We start from the raw sequence: 18,706 nt of genomic DNA, 5'->3' as shown, positions 1-18,706 counted from the left end.
CTGGGAGCGGCCGCCGGCGGGCGGGCGTGGCCAGCCGGAGCAGAGTGTGGTGATGGCAGCCTCGGCCGGGGCTGAGGGTCAAGCGCAAGTCCGGCAGGTCAGAATGGTGGGGGGGGGGGGGGGGGCTCCCGGCGGCTGTTGCCATGGTAGCGGCACCCTGCGTTCCCGTGGCCACTCGGCCGCATCGGCAACTCAGGGGCTGGGCGGGGCCCCGTTGCCATGGCGCGGGGAAGTGACCGTCTCCTACCGCCCAGCCTGCCGCCGCCGGCTGCTTCCGCTACGACCGTCACATGGCGCCGGAACGGCCGCTTGGGGCAGGGACCCTAGGTTTCTCCGAGAAAAAAAATGCCGTTTTTGGATTAAAAAAAGTAACCCCAAATCCACATTTTTCCTGATTTAAATGAAACACCACTATATATAGATCTATGGATGAGTAGCGTTTCATTTTGATCATGGAAAAATGTGGCTTTGAGGTTACTTATTTAATTCGAAAATTGGGGAGGTTTTTTTTTTAGATCAGAGAAAACCAGCATCCCAGGAGAGGACCGACAAGGACATGCTAGAGCACCCACAGCCTCTGGGTTTGGCTTGGCAGATCTGAAGAGCTGCTGCCCATGTCATTGTGACAACAGGGCCCCTGAACCTATCTCTGCCCATTCTGGCCCAATTCCTGGCTTCTTTCACCCTAGCCTCCAATTAGCAGCTCAATGCACACTCCAGTAAAGATGCATTTGTTTTTGCTTTCATCTGAAACTGAGTAATACAGTGCCAGCCCCCTCCCTCACCTCTTAGTCGAGCTTCTAGTTGCTCTTGAAGTGGAGGAAGAAGGTGCCGCATTGTATGTGATGATCAGGGATCCTGGTTTTCACTGATTAAAAATTGCAAATTCTCTTAAAAACCCAAAATTCATGATAAAAATTAAAGGCCCCCTCCAACCCCCCCGCCACGCTGCTGATGCCCCGCACTCCCTCCCAGTCTCAACAGCCCTCCTGATGCCCCTCACAACAACCCCACAGAGACAGACACACAGGCAGAGACATGCAGACACAGAGACACACACAGACTGACACCTACCTCAGCAGGTAAGTGTGTGTGGGGGGAAGGGGCGGGGTGGGCGAAAGGGAAGGTGCTGAGGGGGTAGATCAAGAAGCAGGGAAGTGTGCCCCTGTACCCACTCCCAGGAACATGGCCAGGGGTTGAGGGCAGGGGTGCCACTCTGTGGGCCATACGTGCTGGCTGGCCTGACGGGGTTCTTGCACACAGAGGCCGCCACTGCAGTTCTGCCACTGCACCCTGTGCTACCATCCCACAGCCACCTGCAGGCTTTGTGGGCAAGTGGAGCAGGGCGCAGCAGCCACCATGTGTGGGCCACGTATGTGCCACCCAGCCAGGGGATGGAAACGGGGCTTGCAATGCAGCAGCCGCCACCGCACCGCTACTTATGCCCCGTGACCGGCTGCATGGCTCTGCAGTGGTGTGGGGTGGTGGCAGCTGTGTGGTGGCTGGGGGAGGCTTTGCAGGCAAGTGCTGCCACCACAGAGCCATTCCTTTTGCCCCTGGAACCTAGAGGCAAGGGGCTTGGGGGCTGAGGGAACGGGGAGTGCTGCCAGCCTCAGGTGGTACACCACAGCTGGGAGCAGGGACAGGGGGTGAGGGCAGCAGCGTCCCTCTCTGGGGGGCTTTGTGGGCAAGCGATGCAGGGTGCAATGTGGTGGTACCCGCCGTGTGTAGGCCGTACACATGCTGCCTGGCCGCCTGCTCAGGGGAGGGGGAGGAGGCTGACTTGCAGCTGGCTGCACAGCTCCATGGCTGGCTCTGCAGAGACAGCGAGGGATGGGCCTGCATGCGGTTGCTGCCGCTGCTTACCTGGAGGACCATGCCAGCAGTGAGGGCCGCTGCCTACAAAACCTCCCTGCATTGCCACAGGGCTGTGCCCGGAGCTGTGTGGCCGGGCACAGAGCGGCAGCATGGTGGCGGCTGGGTGGCATGCAGCCATCCCCACCACCATCCCACGCCACGCAGTGGTCATGGCTGCCACCAGACTGCTGCTGCTGCCCGACGACCAACCCTACAGCTCCGAGCACGGCTCCATGGCAGCAACAGGAGGTTCTGTATGCAGCGGCTGTCACCGCTGGCACAGGTGGCCCTACAGACAAGCAGCAGCGGCTGCTGTGTGCCAGTGGTGACAGCCACTGCATACAAAACCTCCTGCTGCTGCCGCAAAGCCGTACCTGGAGCTGTGCGGCCGTGGCATTGTGGTGGCAGCAATGGCCACCATGGGATGGTGGTGGGGATGGCCGTGTGCTGCCTAGCTGCCACCACACTGCCGCTGCCACCCTGCACCCAGCTGCACAGCTCTGGGTATAGTTTCATGGTGCCGGGAGGTTTTGTAGGCAGCAACCGTCACCGCTGGCACAGCCCTCCAGGTAACCATTAGCAGGTGCCGCATGCGAGCCCCTCCCCCCCAGTCCCTTGCTGCAGCTGCAGAGCCAGCCACGGAGCTGTGCAGCTGGTTGCATGCTAGTCTCCCCCTCCCCTGGGTGGACAGCCAGGCAGCATGTGTGTGGCCCGCACATGGCAGGCACTACCACAGTGCACCCTGCATCACTTGCCTGCAAAGCCCCTGCAGAGGGGCACCCCTGCCCTCACCCCCTGGCCCTGCTCCCAGCTGTGGTGTGCCACCTGGGGCCGGCAGCAAGCACTGCTCCTTCAGCCCCCATCTTCCCCAACCCTGCCCCACAGCCCCGCTTACCTCCATGCTCCAGGGGTGAAGGGCAAGTCTGAGCCTGAGTCCGAGCCCAAGGCGGAGCCAGGCCTTAGCAGCCTCAGAGGCTCAGGCCCCACCCTCCCCCTCTGGGCAGGGCTGGGGGTTTCCCTCCCTTTCTGCAATCTGCTCTTGCAGGCTGAAGATATGCCAGCCTGCAGGAGCTCTTTGCAGAAGTGGAGAATCTACAGATTTCTCTGCTAAAAAAGGAAATCCACATTTTCTCTGATCAAAACAGAGAATCTGTGGTTTTCTCTGTTTTTCCATGGGAAATGGAAAACCCGGTTCCCTGGTGATGATGCACCACACCATCTACACAGCCCTTTGCAAGATCCTAGGTCTGCCCCAGGACAGAGGCTGGCTCCTGTCCTGCCTGCCACAGTGCACCTACTTAATGGCAAGATGCACAAAGCAACTAGGAGTGGCCAGCTGGCAGCCACATCAAACTCCTTCATGGATGGGTGTGGTCTGAGGATTGCTGCATCACATGCTTCTTCAGCCTTGCTCACCATTTCCTCCCCTTTGAGGCATGCTTCTCACACACAGCCCACTAAACTTACTGTGTCAGGACAGGAACAATGTGCTTCATGGACTGAACCACTGGTGTGAGGCAGGAGCAGAGCAGATGCATCCCCCTTCTGTTCTTCTACCCTGCAGTGTCATGGTTATCACAAAAAGTCAGTTTGTACTGTTTTATTTAGGGCACTTGGCAACTGGATAATGTGCAAATGCTGGTTTTCTCCATTAGATGAGAACCGGTTTGGAATGGCTGGACTCATTCTGTGAGGACATTTAAGTAACAAGTCATTGCAAAGTTATCTTAATCAGAGATGGTGAATTCTGTTCAGTGCATCTGTCCAGAGTTCAGCACCGCTTATTTACAATCCTTCAGTCCTTCCCTGGAATTAAAACTCTTGAAAACTAGTTAACTAATTTTTTCAAGAAAATAGATACTAGCTGAAGAAACACAGTCAGTTTTGTTGCAAATATTTGCTACTGCTGGTTCTAATAGGACTAAAAAGCTCAAATCTTGCTTCTGCCAATGTAAATCAGATTTGCTTGCTCTTGGCTTCCCTCAGAACATCATTGGAAACTTGCAGCTAGGCTCCAATGTACATCCAATAGATGTTATGCATACTTGAAAATGAAAAGTATGAAGGACATATAGGTAGACTGGAGTGCGCATGAACTCAAATACCTCCAGCTGAAGCATGCAGGAAGCATTAAGGGAGTTAGACACTATGAGTGGGTCTGTGTGGCACAAAGTGCCACGTAGAGATACCAGGGCTAGTTTGGGTAATGGAAACAATAGTGGTGCAGTAACAACACCTTAGCAGGCCTAATTAGTCTAGGCAGAGAATTTCATCAACATAGCTTCTGATAACAGAACTGTACATTGAGACTGCGCTTTGCCATATAGGCACCCTGGGTGTTCTATTTTCCATGAGGTTTAGACCAGTCCTTCTACTAGATTTGTAATCTTCCTATAACTATAGGGATGTTGTATGGAGCAGGCTACGATGGATTTGGGGTGACAAAAGACCAGAAATACAAGCCGCTTCTCAGGGCTTAAGTTGTTTCTGGAAAATAAATAAAATGAGAGGGAGTAATGATTTTACTGAACAGCCAGATTTGATTTCTCTAGGTGTTTCCACCTAAATCTTCCTCAGATTCAGAAGCAGAAGAGGAGACAGGTGATAATGGTATCATTCAGCACAGAGGAGGTGACCTGCTGGATTTTCTCCAGTCAGGCAAAGAGATGACAGCTGCCTCTGGCTTACATGAAGGATACTATGGCACATTGCAAAGTCTCAAGATGAAAAACAGACAGCATCTGTTAGAGGTGGGCTTGCTGTATCAGGCAAAGTTAGAGAACAACCGCAAACTGTCCAGGGAGGATGAGGAGCTAAAAGACTTCTTCCAAGGCAATGGACCATGGACTCTGAAGACAAGGTCCTATGATGCTTTGAGGTAAGACGCACAAAATTTATTTTCTCTTCACTCAAGAGCATTCTGGAAACTTCCACATAAAGGAAGTCAGCAATATAATGACAATAGAATAGTATCATGCATTTACTGGTAAACAACTTTACAAAGATATCCAGGTTGTAGCCATATTGGTCTAGAAGAAAAAGCAATCAGGACTCATAGTAGAGATGATATCTTTTAAGATCAACAAGATTTTTGCAAAAAATAATTCTTTAATTGCAGGCTTTCAGGCACAAACACCCTTTTTCAGGTGTTGGAGAAAAGATTATAAAGAGTTCTCCTGGGTAGAAATGAAAGTTCATATTTCATAGGATTTCACAGAGGAGTCAATAAATGGAAAAAACTCCTCTGGGCAGTCAGTTCATAGCTGGTATGGAGTCTCTCACCTCTTGTGAGGTTCTGTGATGATGCAAATTACCTTGAAACAAAGGAAAGAGCAGTGGGTCAGGAACATTTTTTTGCAAAAGTCTTGTTGGTCTAAATAAAAAATATCATCTCTACTATGAGTCCTGGTTGCTTTTTCCTCTAGACCAATACGCTACAACCTGGATACCTGACACACGGAAGATATCGGATTTTAGCCAATTTTTAAAATGAAATCTTCATATTTTCATGATCACCTGAAACCTGAGACACTGCTCCTGCCTTTGTTTCAAGGTAATTTGCATCATCACAGAACCTCATGAGAGAGACTCCATACCAGCTATGAACTGACTGCCCAGAGGAGTTTTCCATCTATTAACTCCTCTGTGAAATCCTATGAAATATGAACTTTCATTTCTACCCAGGAGAACTTTTACAGTCTTTTCTCCAACACCTGATAAAGGGTGTTTGTGCCCAAAAGCTTGCAATTAAAGACATTTTTTTGCAAAAATATTGGCTTAATAAAAGATATCATCTCCACGAGAGTCCCGATTGCTTTTTACAAAGATAAGCATGAGTCATTTTACAGACAGAAAAAATAAAGGCATGGGGCATTCATCCATCCTCTCTCTGTTGCAGGAATAGAACCCAGGTGTCCTGAGGCCCAGTCCTGCCCTGTAACCACCAAAAAAGTATATGAGATTTTTATCATAACCAACCAAAAGGAAGCTCTCCATTTCCTGTCCATCAGATTTCCAAACAAATTCCTTGTTTGTTCTTGATAAATTCTCTTTGTTCTGCTCGTAGATTTGGGGACATGAGGCAGTCCAGTTCTTTGACTGACCTCACCTGGGACAGTCCCTTAATTCATAAATCCCATGAGAGGCCAAAGAGCGCCACATCTGCCTGGATCTCTTCTATTACCATCCCCCAGCCTTTCAAGATGACCCTACGGGAGGCTCACAAGAAGTCCCACTTGATGAAGTCACGTGCATTTCTTGAGCTAGAGAAAGAGAGAGACAAAAGACAAAGCCAGGAGGAAGCACAGTGCCAGAAGCAGTTTCGGGCACAGCCAGTGCCTGCCCATGTGTTCCTTCCACTCTACCAGGAGCTAATGGAGCAGAATGAGATTCGCAGACATGTGGCAATACAGAGGAGGAAGGAGCTGCTCCTTTCAACTCAGCAACCCTTCAGCTTCATGGAGAAGGAAAAGGAGAAGGAAGCCATCAGAGAGAAGGTTCTGGTAGCGCTGACTCCAACTGAGAGCTCCAAACAGAAAGCCAGCAAGAAAGTCCCTAAATCCATCTACAGCCCTGTTCTTGGAGATAAACTCAAAGGTAAAGTGCTCATGCTGTTCCTTTGAAGGGATTCTATATCTGTGTTCCATTTCACCTCTCTTCCTGCCTGATGGATTGCACTGCCAAGAAATGCTGAGAAATAAGTTTATCCCATAGATTTTGTAGTGTTTTACAGAATTTAAAATTGGAAGGGGCCATTAAATCATCTAATATGATCTCCTCTCCTGGATTTTATATATATCTCCAGGAGATCAAATTAAATGATTTAATAGCCCCTTCCAATTTTAAATTCTGTAAAACACTACAACAATCTATGGGATAAACTTATACACATACATATAAACAGGCCACGGATCCCCTCATGTTGAGTTAGAGACACAGGAAGAGCGATTAGGTTGCAGTAGCAGGAAACTGATTTTTGAGATATACCCAGATAACCCTAGCAGGCAAATTTTACCCCAGGCTACACAATAAGGAGGCCAAGGGCAGGAGTACATCCAACAATTAGTGCATTGAGAGGGGGAAAATAAAATCTTGTTGACCCCTGTAGGCAGCTATCCAAAGCCATGAATTAGAGTAATTGTTTTCACGCACATTGACCAATGTTCTGGCACACTGAAAGCAATGCAGGACATCCTGTTCTACTTCTACACCACTGCCTTCAGACCCACATAAGACAGGTTTTTGTTTTTTTTAGAAGTCTTCTAAGAAGCACTTATTTTTTTTAAATACCTAATGGCTCCTTAGGTAGTGAACACCTAGTGAAAATGAGCCCCCACCTTCCATGATAAACTGCAAAAAAGGTAATTAAATCTTGGAGCTAGGAAATTGCATTTTATTTTTAGGTTGAATTTGTTTAACAACTTCCAGCCATTGAATCCTGTTATCCCTTTGTCAACAATGCTGAAAAATCCCATGCCTCCACATCCTTCCATGCTATCAGTAATTCTTTCTAGTTCAAGTACCTGTACACAATGATCAGCTTTCTTTCCAACCTTCTTTTTAGTCTGCTTTCCAGTGCCCCAAACACATACCAGGTTCTTTGAAAAAAGTCCATTACTTATGTACATCTTCAACAGAGAACTTTTGTCCCAACACTACTGTCTATCATCCCTTCTAAAAGGAAAGTAGTTTTACATGTTTTGAATGTTGCATAGAAAAGAGTCTTACTGTGTCGCATAGGAAAGTCTCACTGTTGCATTTCACTCCTGGAACATAGATCTTTCACCTCATGTGAAAGACTAGTCCCACAGAGGGACTAAGGATTTGGGGAGGCAGAAAACCTAAAGTATTTTCTAATATAGGTCAAGATCAATGAATTGCACATTTATATAAAACAAGAAAAGTTGCCCATTAAAAGGTGAATTTGAGTTATATGTCTGAATTGTGATAAAATTTTAGGGAAATAAATCTATGGGGGAAAACAGCTGGTCATAACATAGCCTCCACGCAACATTCCTGCAATACAGCATATAGTAACAATAGAGAAATAACACATCCACTAATTTTCTCCCTAGAGGGGAAAAATGTGTTTGCTAATGAGAGAGAGCGTGCAGAACGAGCAGCTCAGAGTGCTTGTGGTGGGGTCCGGAATAAGTTCTAAAGGACAAATCTCTGTGGAGGAGGGTAGGGAGGGGAATGAATTCAAGCAAATAAATGTTAAATGGTTTAGGAGAAGAAAATGTCAGGAGCCAAGGCTTTGCCTCCTCTGGGGAGAATTCCGAGCCTCACCTATCTGCATTAGCGGATTATTATGAGAGATTGAGAAGCAAAGCCATCCTAGTACTGTCAGTTTGTCCCTCTCCTGCATTGGCAGTTCCTAGCTTTGCACACTCTCCTTCAATCTCATGTCAAAACAGTTTGATTTTGATCCACAGAAGCTGAACTCTTCAGGAAAATACGCATTCAGATGAGAGCCAAGGATTTGCTGGAAAGCTCTTTTGCTCCTTTTGATCCCAGCAGTAAACAAAGACAGCCACACTTCCGAACTGCCACTAAGACTAAGGAAGAAAAACTTGGCTTCCTACAGGATAACTTCAGCTTTAAACCAAGAATTAACCCAGCAGTACCTGATTTTGAAGGACTTTACTGGGCATTTCAGAAAGAAGCAATAAGACAACAAGAAGTCAAAGAGGCAACACGTAATAAACCGTTCAAACTAAGAACCTCCAATCTGCACTGTAGGCAAAGACAGGCTAATGAGAAGATAACAAAGGTGAGGAGCAATGTGCGTCTGCAACACTACACCCCCTTTACATTGCCCCACATGTTAGGCTTCCGCTATCTCTGGGCTTACATTTATAATACTATATACACACATTTCTTTTACTGAAGGTGACCCATTCAGCAGGCAGAGCTGTCATTGAAAGTCCAGGGCAAGCCAAGAGCAGTGCAGAGAGCCATTACCACCTACTCCTAATTAGATCTAATCTACCTAGAACTTGGTGAAGGCAAGGAGGGAAGAAGTCTCCTGGCAAGACTTAAGTCCAGAGCTTTCTCCCTAAGCAAGATGGGCTTAAAGCACAGTGAGCTGTTTCTGTCAAATCAAAAGGTAGAAAACTGGGTTCATGGTACAAAGAGAGCAGTTCAGGCACTATCAACAACCACACATTTTCTGTATACAAAGATAACAGCCTTTCCTTCGTTCAGTTCCAGGCTGGGTATTTGGAAAAAACAACAGATATCACAAGTTGTTATTATAATTTGCCTTACATGCTCCCTGTTTTAATCATCGTACTTGTTTACCTATATTGGACAATCTGTATCATTAAGTAAAACTAATTTGTGTGTAAAATTATTTATGAAATATAAATAAGAAATTTAGGAAGTGAAAACTGCTGCTTAAAACTAGACAAACACTAGAAAGGGACTCAACAAACAATTGTGCACCAGCTGAAAATTATCAGGAATGTCTTTTCCATCTGTTTGACCATGACATGCAAGAACTCCTAGCTGGTTGTACTGTGTGAATGAAATGGAGCTCTGTTCCCTGACCTTGGCAGTCAGGTTTCTCTCTTCAGTAGACACCCAAAGAGAAGATTCTACACATTGTTCATAAGTATTCTGAATTTGATTGCATTCTTTTCAGGATTTTCAGCAGCTTTCTTTGGTCCCCATGCAAAGAAGTCATTCTTTGACTGGTCTCTCCTCTCTCTCTTCCAACACCCTTCCAGTGAATATAACAGATGCAGCAAGAAAGAGGGAATCTGCAATTAGGTGAGTGGAAAAATAGGAGCCTACAAGATCATACCACACACAACAAAATAGATTACAAGATATTTAATGAACTTCCAGGTTTTTTTGGTTTTATTTTTTTTTGCTCCTTCCCATCATACTGTCCATTCTTCCACTAACTGTATTGGTGGTTTTAGAGGTGGCATCTCTGACATCAGTAAAAACTGCTAACTTCAGTAACAGACACTTTCTTCATCACCCTCAGGGTTTCTCCCATGCACTCTACATTCCCTCTCTCTAATACTAAGGTGATGTGACTATACAGGAGTAGAGTAGTTATTGTTTTTGCTCTAGGACCTTCCTCCTTCTGCTCTCCCCTTTCCCAGCTTTCCTTGCTTGTTCTTCCCTCTTGCCCATACTAAGTATTCTAGGTATTACTGTAGTAACACATCAGCAGTCCTTTGAGATGACATCTCAAGCTGCAGCATCTAGCAGTATTCTCAGCCAGTATGCAGTCCTGCCTCTGAAGCAAACTTTTGTTCTGTTACTTATTTTATCTGTATAGATATGTCCAGGAAGACAAAAAGCAAAGGGAGAAAGAAGGAATTAATTGGATGGAGGTACACAGAAAGAAGTCCCAGGCCATGCATAGATCTATAAACAGCCGAGCAAAAGCCCTGGACACCCATAAAAGCCTACAGGAGACCCACAAGGAGAAGTTGAAACAGAACTGGTCAGTATATCACATAATTTCAAGAGAGATGAATCCTTGAAGCTGTAGCTTGTCTATGATCACCAGATCATTAGTTTCAAGGCAAATTAGGCCTTGGTGCCTCCAGCTCAACAGGCAGCCACACTCATTTTGATTTCTTTGCATTTCAGCACAGCTCTTTTCAAAGAAATAGAAAAACCTTCAGGCCAGTTTTCTGGGAGGGTTCCATCAATGTGATTATGTTCTTGTAAAAGCTTACATTTGTACTTTAACAGCCACAGTCTTGAATGCACAATGTGGGAATTAGCAGTGACAATATATGGTCCTATAAGTCTGAATGTAGATCACCCATGTCAGTGATCATCTTCCAGTGGAACCTGATGCTGGGCTGTGTTCATGGCAAGAATAGTTTACTTTGTTTGAAATATGTGGAATATAAGACAGAAGTAAAACAATTATGAATGTCCTGGGAGCTGAGGACTTGAGTCGTTCCAGCCAATCAGAAGCCAAAAATCCAGTCTGCAGGAACCCTGTCAGCGGAAACCTTGATTAGTCCAGGAACTTTTCCATTTCAGGCAGAATGACCAAAAGAGAACAAAGGAATACAGAAAAGAGCTGGAAGAAATGGAGATACGAGTCAAGAACAGACCGTACCTCTTTGAACAGGTCACCAAGGTAACAACTCAGCTCTGGTAGCAGCATGGAGCACAGGCTGTGTCCTCATTAATCTCTCAAAGCAGGAGTTAGGAATAGGAAGGTGCAAATCCTGTGTAGTCTCTGGACTACATTCAAGAGGGGACAGACATAAAACAGTTATCCAAGCTCCTTCACCAACTTAAATATACACACACTTCAAAACGTCCTGCTCATCTATGAAGCTTTCCAGCTACTAACTTACATTACTAATCATGATTAGGCTTCATTAGTGTCAGACATCATATAAATACCTAGTCCTTGTCCTGAATGCCGTAACTTATAAATCAACAACTTGGTATTTGAAGACCACGTTCAATCTGGCATTTTTTTCTGAACTTGTATGGAAAACTACCTGGCATATCTTAGTGATACTCAAACTACATAGAGGCTTAATGTAGCTACTCATTTAAAAAGCAAGGTTTTTGAGGCTAAGGCTTTTCATTCAGCTCATTTCATCCATGTTACAGTACCACCTACATATTTGATGCTGTATTAAAAGTATCTACAAGCTTTGCAGTGGGAGAAGTAATTTTCCCTGGGCTTCCTCTTTCAAGTATTATACACCATCTTTGCAAAGGAACTAGTCAGCTGTTCACTGAACTTAGATTTCTGAAAAGAGTCTTCTTCCTGGTTCATAATAAAGCTGATGAGCTAATGGAACATGGAAGGGAAAGACCCGAGAATCTGTCCAGTAACTCCATTTATACTAGCCACCTATCTGTCAATCTCATCATCAACAATCCTTCACAGTTGAGAATGACTGTCTTCCATGATTCCCTTATCTGTGGGTCCGAGCATGGTTAACAATGCCAGCCCAGGATTAACAGCTTGTATTGCAATGTCAACCTAGTAAGAACTAGCCAATGTTAGTATGGCATTCACTTATTTTGAAAAGGATCCAATAATCTTTCCCCAGATACTGCTAGCTTGATATAGCCCTTAGGAAAGCTGTAAGTCCTAGGTGAATGATATTTTGAAATGGACTTGTCTACAAGGGTTACGTGGAGTCAATGAAGGGTGTTACACATGGAAAAGATAGCTTTTGGTTTGCTTGCAGCTAGGCTGGAATGGAATTCTAAAGTGGAACTAATTATTTCCCAACCTCAGCCTTACTTTACTTGGGCTGATACTTACCTGGAGAATCAGCACCAAGAAAGGAGGGTGAATCAGAGGGATGCACATGGCAGTTGGCTTGCTAGGACCAGGATGTTTTTAACACTGTTGTGTAAGAGAAGGAATGGGCAAGAAACAGAAACATAGAAGGAGGTGAGAGTTCTGTTTGTGAGGGATCTTTGGGACACTTCCCTAGTGCAAAACCTGGTATAGGGTCATCTGCCTGTCAGTGCCTGAAAAGAATCTTGCTCTGATCACAGTTTCCAGGTTTTTTAGCCATGTACTTAGATGCCCTAAAGTAATTGTGAAGAAAGACCCAGTTCCAAAAAGGTAATGTGTCAGTTTCAATTCCATAGCATGATGCCAGACAAGAGGCAGAGCGACATTACCGAGTTACACTTCAGCAGGTGGGACTGAATGAAGAATTTGTACAGAACAAAGGGAGAGATGCCACTGACATGCTGGAGGAGAAGTCCAGAACTCAAAAGGTAATCAAAGCAATGATACAGAATCAGTCCTTTTTGTCTTTGACTAGAAAGAAGCCTTCTTCTTAAACAAGAAATTCCAGCATGTATTCTCTCTCAGGTGAGAATGAAGCATAACTCTACTCACCCATACAAAATAACAAAGCTTTCTGTTACTATGACTTGCATATCAAGTATTTTCCCATGATGCAGAGTAGAGATGCAGCTGTACACTCAGATCACTTCCAAGAACTAACAAAGGCTGTAACCATTTCTGCAGCACACAAGCCCAAGAAGCACAGACATTGGGTCAGCAGAGAAGAAAGAGAATAGAACTGAGGAGCTGCCAACATAAGAATGCAGCGGAAGAGTCCACGGAAAGACTTGCAAGTACTTTAATTCAAGATGCTCTAGTGTGAGCCCTCAAGGAACTATTTCCAAGTAGCTGACAATACATACATACATACGCATGCTGAGGAAAGGGGTGAGGATTGACTGCTGCCTTGTACATTTCCTGCCCTACATCACATCACAGTTCTGCAAACCAGAGTCATTCTCCCCATGAGCTACATCCATCTCCTCTCCTGTTTTGGGACTTGGAACCAGCAATGGGAAGCAGGCAAGGTAAGAGGGTGACAAGATTGTAGCACCATTGCAGAAAGGAAACAGACATGAATGGCTAGAGCCTTGTATTACTGCCTGGGGAAATAAGACATTTTTTCAAATTTTGCTTTGAATCACTTTTTTTCTTTTTTCTTGCACTTTGGGATTTGTTGATGCCTTTCATATTGAGTGTGTTGAGGTGGATTCTAAATAAGATATTTATGCAGAATAAGAGGATTATAGATTTGACCTCCTCTTAGAGAAGGTCTGGAAAGCAGCTCTCCTTCTCCCTGTCATCATGGAGGAAAGCACTCTATTATGAAGCTGTATTTTATACCTCTGTTTTTTTGACTGAGATCACTGGTTTGTCCAGAAAATGGCAAGATTTTCTATGACTGCAAATAAGAATGTTTGCACAAAAACTTAAAAGTAGTTTGTCACAGTGAGATTTCAAATAATGTAGATCTATATTGTTTTCTCCATTTCTAGGTGAAAAATCCGTTAATCCCTTCAAGCTTGCCATCTGCTTCAGCAGCATCCCAATTATTTGCCATAATTAAACAAAGTAGGGCTATCAAACTATTTTAAAATGTTATTGCAATTAGTTGCATGATTAAAAAAATTAGTTGCAAGTAATCATGATTTTAATTGCATGGCTAAAAACCTCAAAATCATGCACAGAAAAACTCAAAATTATGCAGGTACTTTGTATTGGGGGGAGGGGGGAACCCCCCAATCCCCTCCACCCCCCCCCATGTACACAAACCCTAGGCAGTTCCCAAGGCCTGGCCCTCCAACTCCGCCCCCTGCTCCCCAATACACTTACCTGCATCCAGCAGCTGAGTCTGCTTCCAGGACCCTGCCAGGCTGCTTCCTGGCCACGTGTGGCCCAGCCCTAGTGAGGGGAGAGGGGCTGCTTTTCCCACAGCACCAGCAGTGATTAATGCATGTTAAAGAAGTTAAAACCAAATTAATGCGTTAATCATGCACGTTAGATTAATTGACAGCCCTAAAATAAAGTAATTAATGTGGGGGAGGAGGCATGTGGAATGTTTTCTTTAAAATAAAGTTGAAACACAAAGATTGTACAATGGTTCCTTCCTTTTTTAACTTTTTGTGAAATATCTGATTTTCCAAATGTCTTTAGGCTGTAGGGAGGTGAGGGAGAAGTGTAGGGAAGAGAATTTCTCCTTTGTCTGCAAGTATCTCATGTTCTATTAAAAGCCCAAGTAAATGGGATTTATAAGGGGTATCCATGTGGTCCCAAGAGTGGGGAGGTACTGCTTTTAATCTCAGTAGGGTGCTAATCCTGGAGTTTCAAATCACCAACACTGCTGTTTCACCACAGACCATTGTAGCAGAAAAGTTATGGTGGATTTTCAGTTGACTTCACAATTGGATCTCACTACCCTTATGATCACCCCCACTGGGATGTACAGTGGCAGATATATTTTTAGCATTAGAGGATGCAATTGAGCACAGGGCTCAGATAACACCTTTAGAAAGAAAGATACAAAGTATAATTGAATGTTGTAAACATAATAAAAACACCCCTCTGTGAACCAGATCAGGAGCCAAAAAGCCATACAGGCTGTTTCGTTAGGATATGGGAAGTTACCTCTGATTTCTAGTTTAAAAAAACCCGTTAAAAACAGTAATAAGCACTGAACCAAAATTGTATTATGGGACAAAGTGCACATAGCTGACCCTGAAACAGTCCTTTAACTGGTATCTAGCTTCTGGCTCTATGATTTTAGGTGGTGTTCCAAGAATGTATCTATATGAAGAAAAAGTGTGATGTCAGCATTCCAGATTGCCAACAAGGAGCCTTAGATTTTAGTTAAAGTCACTCAGGAAATAAACCCTCTTAGTTCTAAAGCAAGGATGGGAATGAAATACACTGCTGAATTCACAACCTCAAAATTTCTCCAGGAAGAGCACCTATTGGTTGGTTAAGCGATAGCTCTGCTTTGTAAAGTATTGTAGTTTATGAACAAACTATCCTCAGCAGAAAGCTATTCAGGATATTGGTGGTGGGAGTGTTGCATCCCTTTCTTCCAGTGGCAGGATTAGAAAGAAAGGCACATGCCATTCCCACATGATTAGTTATTCTTGTTCAGTTGCAGGAATGAACTCATGGAGACAACATTATTCTGTTTCAACCTCCTATATCCTATTCTGGGATAATGTTTAGTTTTGGTTCTGGCAGGTCATGAAAAATAAGCAGCTCTAGTTCAGGTCCTGTGCGTCTCCTATTGGAAATCTGTGCACAGAAAACTGTTCTTTTAATTTTTAATAGCTTTAATGTTGTTCTGAACTGAACATGTGTCATTTATAATTACTATATCTTTTTTTCTTACAAAAGGAAGTAGAAAAAGATAGAATAATGGTAAAGAACACATGTTCAATTCAGAACAACATTAAAGCTCTGTACAGAAGAGTATGACAGTTTTGTATGTTCCATAGAGAGCTGGTGCAACTCTTGCTCCAGATCACCCACAATTGCAATAGTACTCACAAACACACTACCTGTTCCTAAAAGTTCACCAAAACCTGTAGGAGTAGTTTGCATTCTTGCTATTGAGACCAGTTCACAACCACCCACTTTTAAGTGAAAATAGTCCAGTCTCCAGCCTGTGTTGAACATCAGTGGGTATGTCGACATGTGCAATTAATGCGATGAAATAAATTCTGGCACAGTTTGCGCTGGAGTCAACTGCTCCCAAGGAACACATCACTTTGGGAGTCCAGGGGGTCAGCTCCAGGTGGTGGTGGTGAACAGGCTGGCTGGGGTACAACGGTACCAATGTGCAGGGCTAGGCGGCAAGCAGCTCCCCACACTTTAGCACCCTTGTGCCCCACCAAACACGTCACAATCTACAGGTATGTTTCAGCACAGGCAAGTACTTCGCTGTAAAAACAGTAGTGCTGGGGACTGTACTTACTGTCTTACAGTGGAATTAATTAATTTACTGTGCCCTAATACTGGTACATGTGTAGATAGTGATGCTTTACTGTGGAACTAATTAGTCAACTCTGCAGTAAAGTGCACATGTACCTACTGTATGTCAGAATCCTAAAATGTCTGGAATGGGTGAAGCGACAGGAAATAGCAACCGTTGGTCTCTAAACACAGTAGTAAAACAGCAGTTAGGGAGAAAAAAAAAAAAACAAGCCACACAGAATGGAGGCAAAGTAGCATAAACTGAACTTGCCTGAGCTAAAAGAATGCTGTTCCTTTTAGCACCTGAGAAAGACTAGTTTCCTGAATCTTCCAAACATTCTAACCCGGGGTGGGCAATTATTTTGGCTGGTGGGCTATTTAATGAGTTTTGGTGAGCTGTTGGGGCCTGCACAGAAATTCTTTCAGAAGGTAGCATTTTAACAAGTTATAGATAGAAAACAAATGGTGTATTAAATAAAAAGTAAAAATCTACTATATTTTCAATTTATTTCAAAAAATTTTTTGTCCCGACTTGTTTTTTTAAGTAGTGTGTGTAGAGGCAATTAAAGACTTTATTTTAAGCTATTACGCACTCTTATATAGTGCGTGTGGCAGGGGGTGTGGGTGTGAGGTATGTGTGTGGGGGGACTGCCTATGTACTAGGTCCTGGGAGCCAGCTGGGGGTGGCAGGGCAAAGCTTGCACTACAGGTACAGTGCCCCCCCATGGTGCTCTACATGGGGCAGAGCCCCACCTGTACCTGCCCTGGTCAGCGTGCACAGCTTCCTGGCTGGGTTGCTTTCCACCCATTCCGCTGCCCACAGGTGGCTTGTGCTGGGCAAAGTGGGAAGAAGGAAGTCAAGAGCTGCAACTGGAGCCCCATGTGCTGGGGCAGGAGCAGCTCAGCTGCAGCTCCCCTCCCCCACCCACTGCCACTTCCCCACACTACGGGCTGTCCAGACCAATGTAGCAGAGGCAGGAGAAGGATCCACTGGGGGAGGGGAGGGAAGGGAAAGGCGAGCAAAGCAGTACACAGGCAACTGCAGCAGCGGTGGGAGCAGCCCTGCAGGAAGCTGTGCAACTGGCTAGGGCTGGAGCCCTGGGAAGCTGTGTACCTTGGCTCCTCCAGAGCATGGCACAGGCTGCCCTGGGCAGGGCTTGGTCCCATGGGGAGCACCACAGGGGCAGCCACAGTTCAGCTATAATCAATAGGTGGGCTGGATCCAGCCCATGGGCTGTATTTTACCCACCCCTGTTCTAACCAGACAATATCACCATCTACTGATTAGGACCTGAAGAACTACTGACGATCCTGCTATCTTCTCCTTCGGCATATATATCTATAGCGATCTCTCTCAAACACTCTCTCCATTCTCTGTTTGGCTGCTTAAATTGCCACCTTATATACAGAAGGCCAAGAAGATTTGACCTTGCAATATTTTGGCAAGATCTGTTTGGCACACTGAAATTCCTGAGCAGTCCAGTTTTGCCAATATCTCACATAGGCCCTGGAGATTCTAACAGTATCCTGTGCTAGGCTTCAAAACCAATAAAAGCTGCAACCCAGACAACAGAAGTCTTCTTGTTATTAGTTTTTCTTTCCCACTTTGAACATATTTACCATGTCCTAAAAAGGAGAGTGAATTTTTAAACCACCACCCAAGAGCTGCCAACTAAATGACAACATTTATAATAAGAATATCTGATGCTATTTAAATGAGACTTCAAATAAAGATTTACCCTACTAAATATTTAGTAAGAGAAAAAAGGGGAGCATGGCAATTGCTAAAATAAAAGCTTGAGTTTTAAAATATTACATACAATAATTTGCATTTGATAAAATGTTACATGTCTTCTTTGAAGGATAAATCAAGCCTAAGCATTATAATTTTGACCTTAAGTTGTAATGTTGTCATAGTAAGAATGTCAAACTGAGTAACTTAAATTCTGTTCATTCTAACAACAAAGCCACATTCTGAAAGCAGGAATAATTTTTCTTATGCTCTACAAATACATCTGAGACAACAGCATGGAAATACAGACCTTCCATTTTTGTTCTGAAATGTTTCATCAGACTATTCGTTTTTATTCTAAAGTAAGAATAAAGACCTGCTCAACTGACTTGTCAAATTACTGTAGTACGTTTACTAGTAAACTACTGTAATAAATCTACTTCCTCTTGACATGGTGACTATGTAATGCAACTGTGGCAAAACCGCATCAAGTACTGATTGCAGGGTGCCTGGCATTGCTTCAGCAAGATGCACTGTGAATCACAATTTCTATCTACCTACATTTTCACTGACATCCTGTTACACTTTTAGCTTCTCTCATTCCTCAGAACAGCAGAGACTCCCTATGCCTGAAGAAGGGCGATTGTGCCCAAAAGCTTGCCTAAAACTTTTTTTTCCCAGCTACTCAGTTGGTCTAATAAAAGATATCACTCAAAGATCCTTGCCTGCCTATGAATCACAACACATTTACATACTGTAGCAATATACTTTTACTAACACAGATAGTCAACTGGGAACTAAAGCACTCTGAGCTCTTCATAAGAGCCACTCTGTGTGTGCAATATCCATTTTTG

The 18,706-nt window shown here is 44.5% G+C and overlaps 1 protein-coding gene across 5 annotated transcripts; it reads left to right on the top strand.

Moving 5' to 3' along the window:
• FAM161B (FAM161 centrosomal protein B) lies at nt 1–18,302 on the top strand. Of its 5 annotated transcripts, none has more exons than XR_002090663.2 (10): nt 1–97; nt 4,410–4,735; nt 5,924–6,453; nt 8,292–8,629; nt 9,503–9,630; nt 10,154–10,321; nt 10,876–10,975; nt 12,466–12,597; nt 12,854–13,197; nt 13,666–18,302. XR_002090663.2 is itself a non-coding variant. In XM_059723071.1 (10 exons), exons 3-10 carry the CDS (start codon nt 4,524–4,526, stop codon nt 12,926–12,928), a joined length of 1,683 nt encoding a protein of 560 aa, XP_059579054.1. In that variant the 5' UTR covers nt 30–97; nt 976–1,082; nt 4,410–4,523; the 3' UTR covers nt 12,929–18,302. The 5 variants fall into 5 exon arrangements, 3 of the variants coding, with proteins under 3 accessions (XP_019344258.1, XP_059579054.1, XP_019344259.1); XM_059723071.1 differs by adding an exon at nt 976–1,082 and having other exon boundaries at nt 30–97; nt 12,854–18,302; XM_019488713.2 differs by having other exon boundaries at nt 12,854–18,302.
• Nucleotides 18,303–18,706: the final 404 nt, after the last annotated feature.

The sequence above is a fragment of the Alligator mississippiensis genome, chromosome 2 (genome assembly GCF_030867095.1).
Source record: "Alligator mississippiensis isolate rAllMis1 chromosome 2, rAllMis1, whole genome shotgun sequence".
Taxonomy (NCBI): Eukaryota; Metazoa; Chordata; order Crocodylia; family Alligatoridae; genus Alligator; species Alligator mississippiensis.
The sequence above is the reverse complement of the archived record's forward strand: the minus strand, read 5'-3'. Positions and strand labels throughout refer to the sequence as shown.

What these genes read in the sequence shown, in the direction of transcription:
- FAM161B (XM_019488713.2), top strand. Translation starts at nt 53, where the DNA reads ATGGCAGCCTCGGCCGGGGCTGAGGGTCAAGCGCAAGTCCGGCAG. An exon ending in AGGTCCTATGATGCTTTGAG is followed by an intron (nt 4,736 to 5,923) that starts GTAAGACGCACA and finishes TTCTGCTCGTAG; the next exon opens with ATTTGGGGACATGAGGCAGT. An exon ending in AAGAGGGAATCTGCAATTAG is followed by an intron (nt 9,631 to 10,153) that starts GTGAGTGGAAAA and finishes TTATCTGTATAG; the next exon opens with ATATGTCCAGGAAGACAAAA.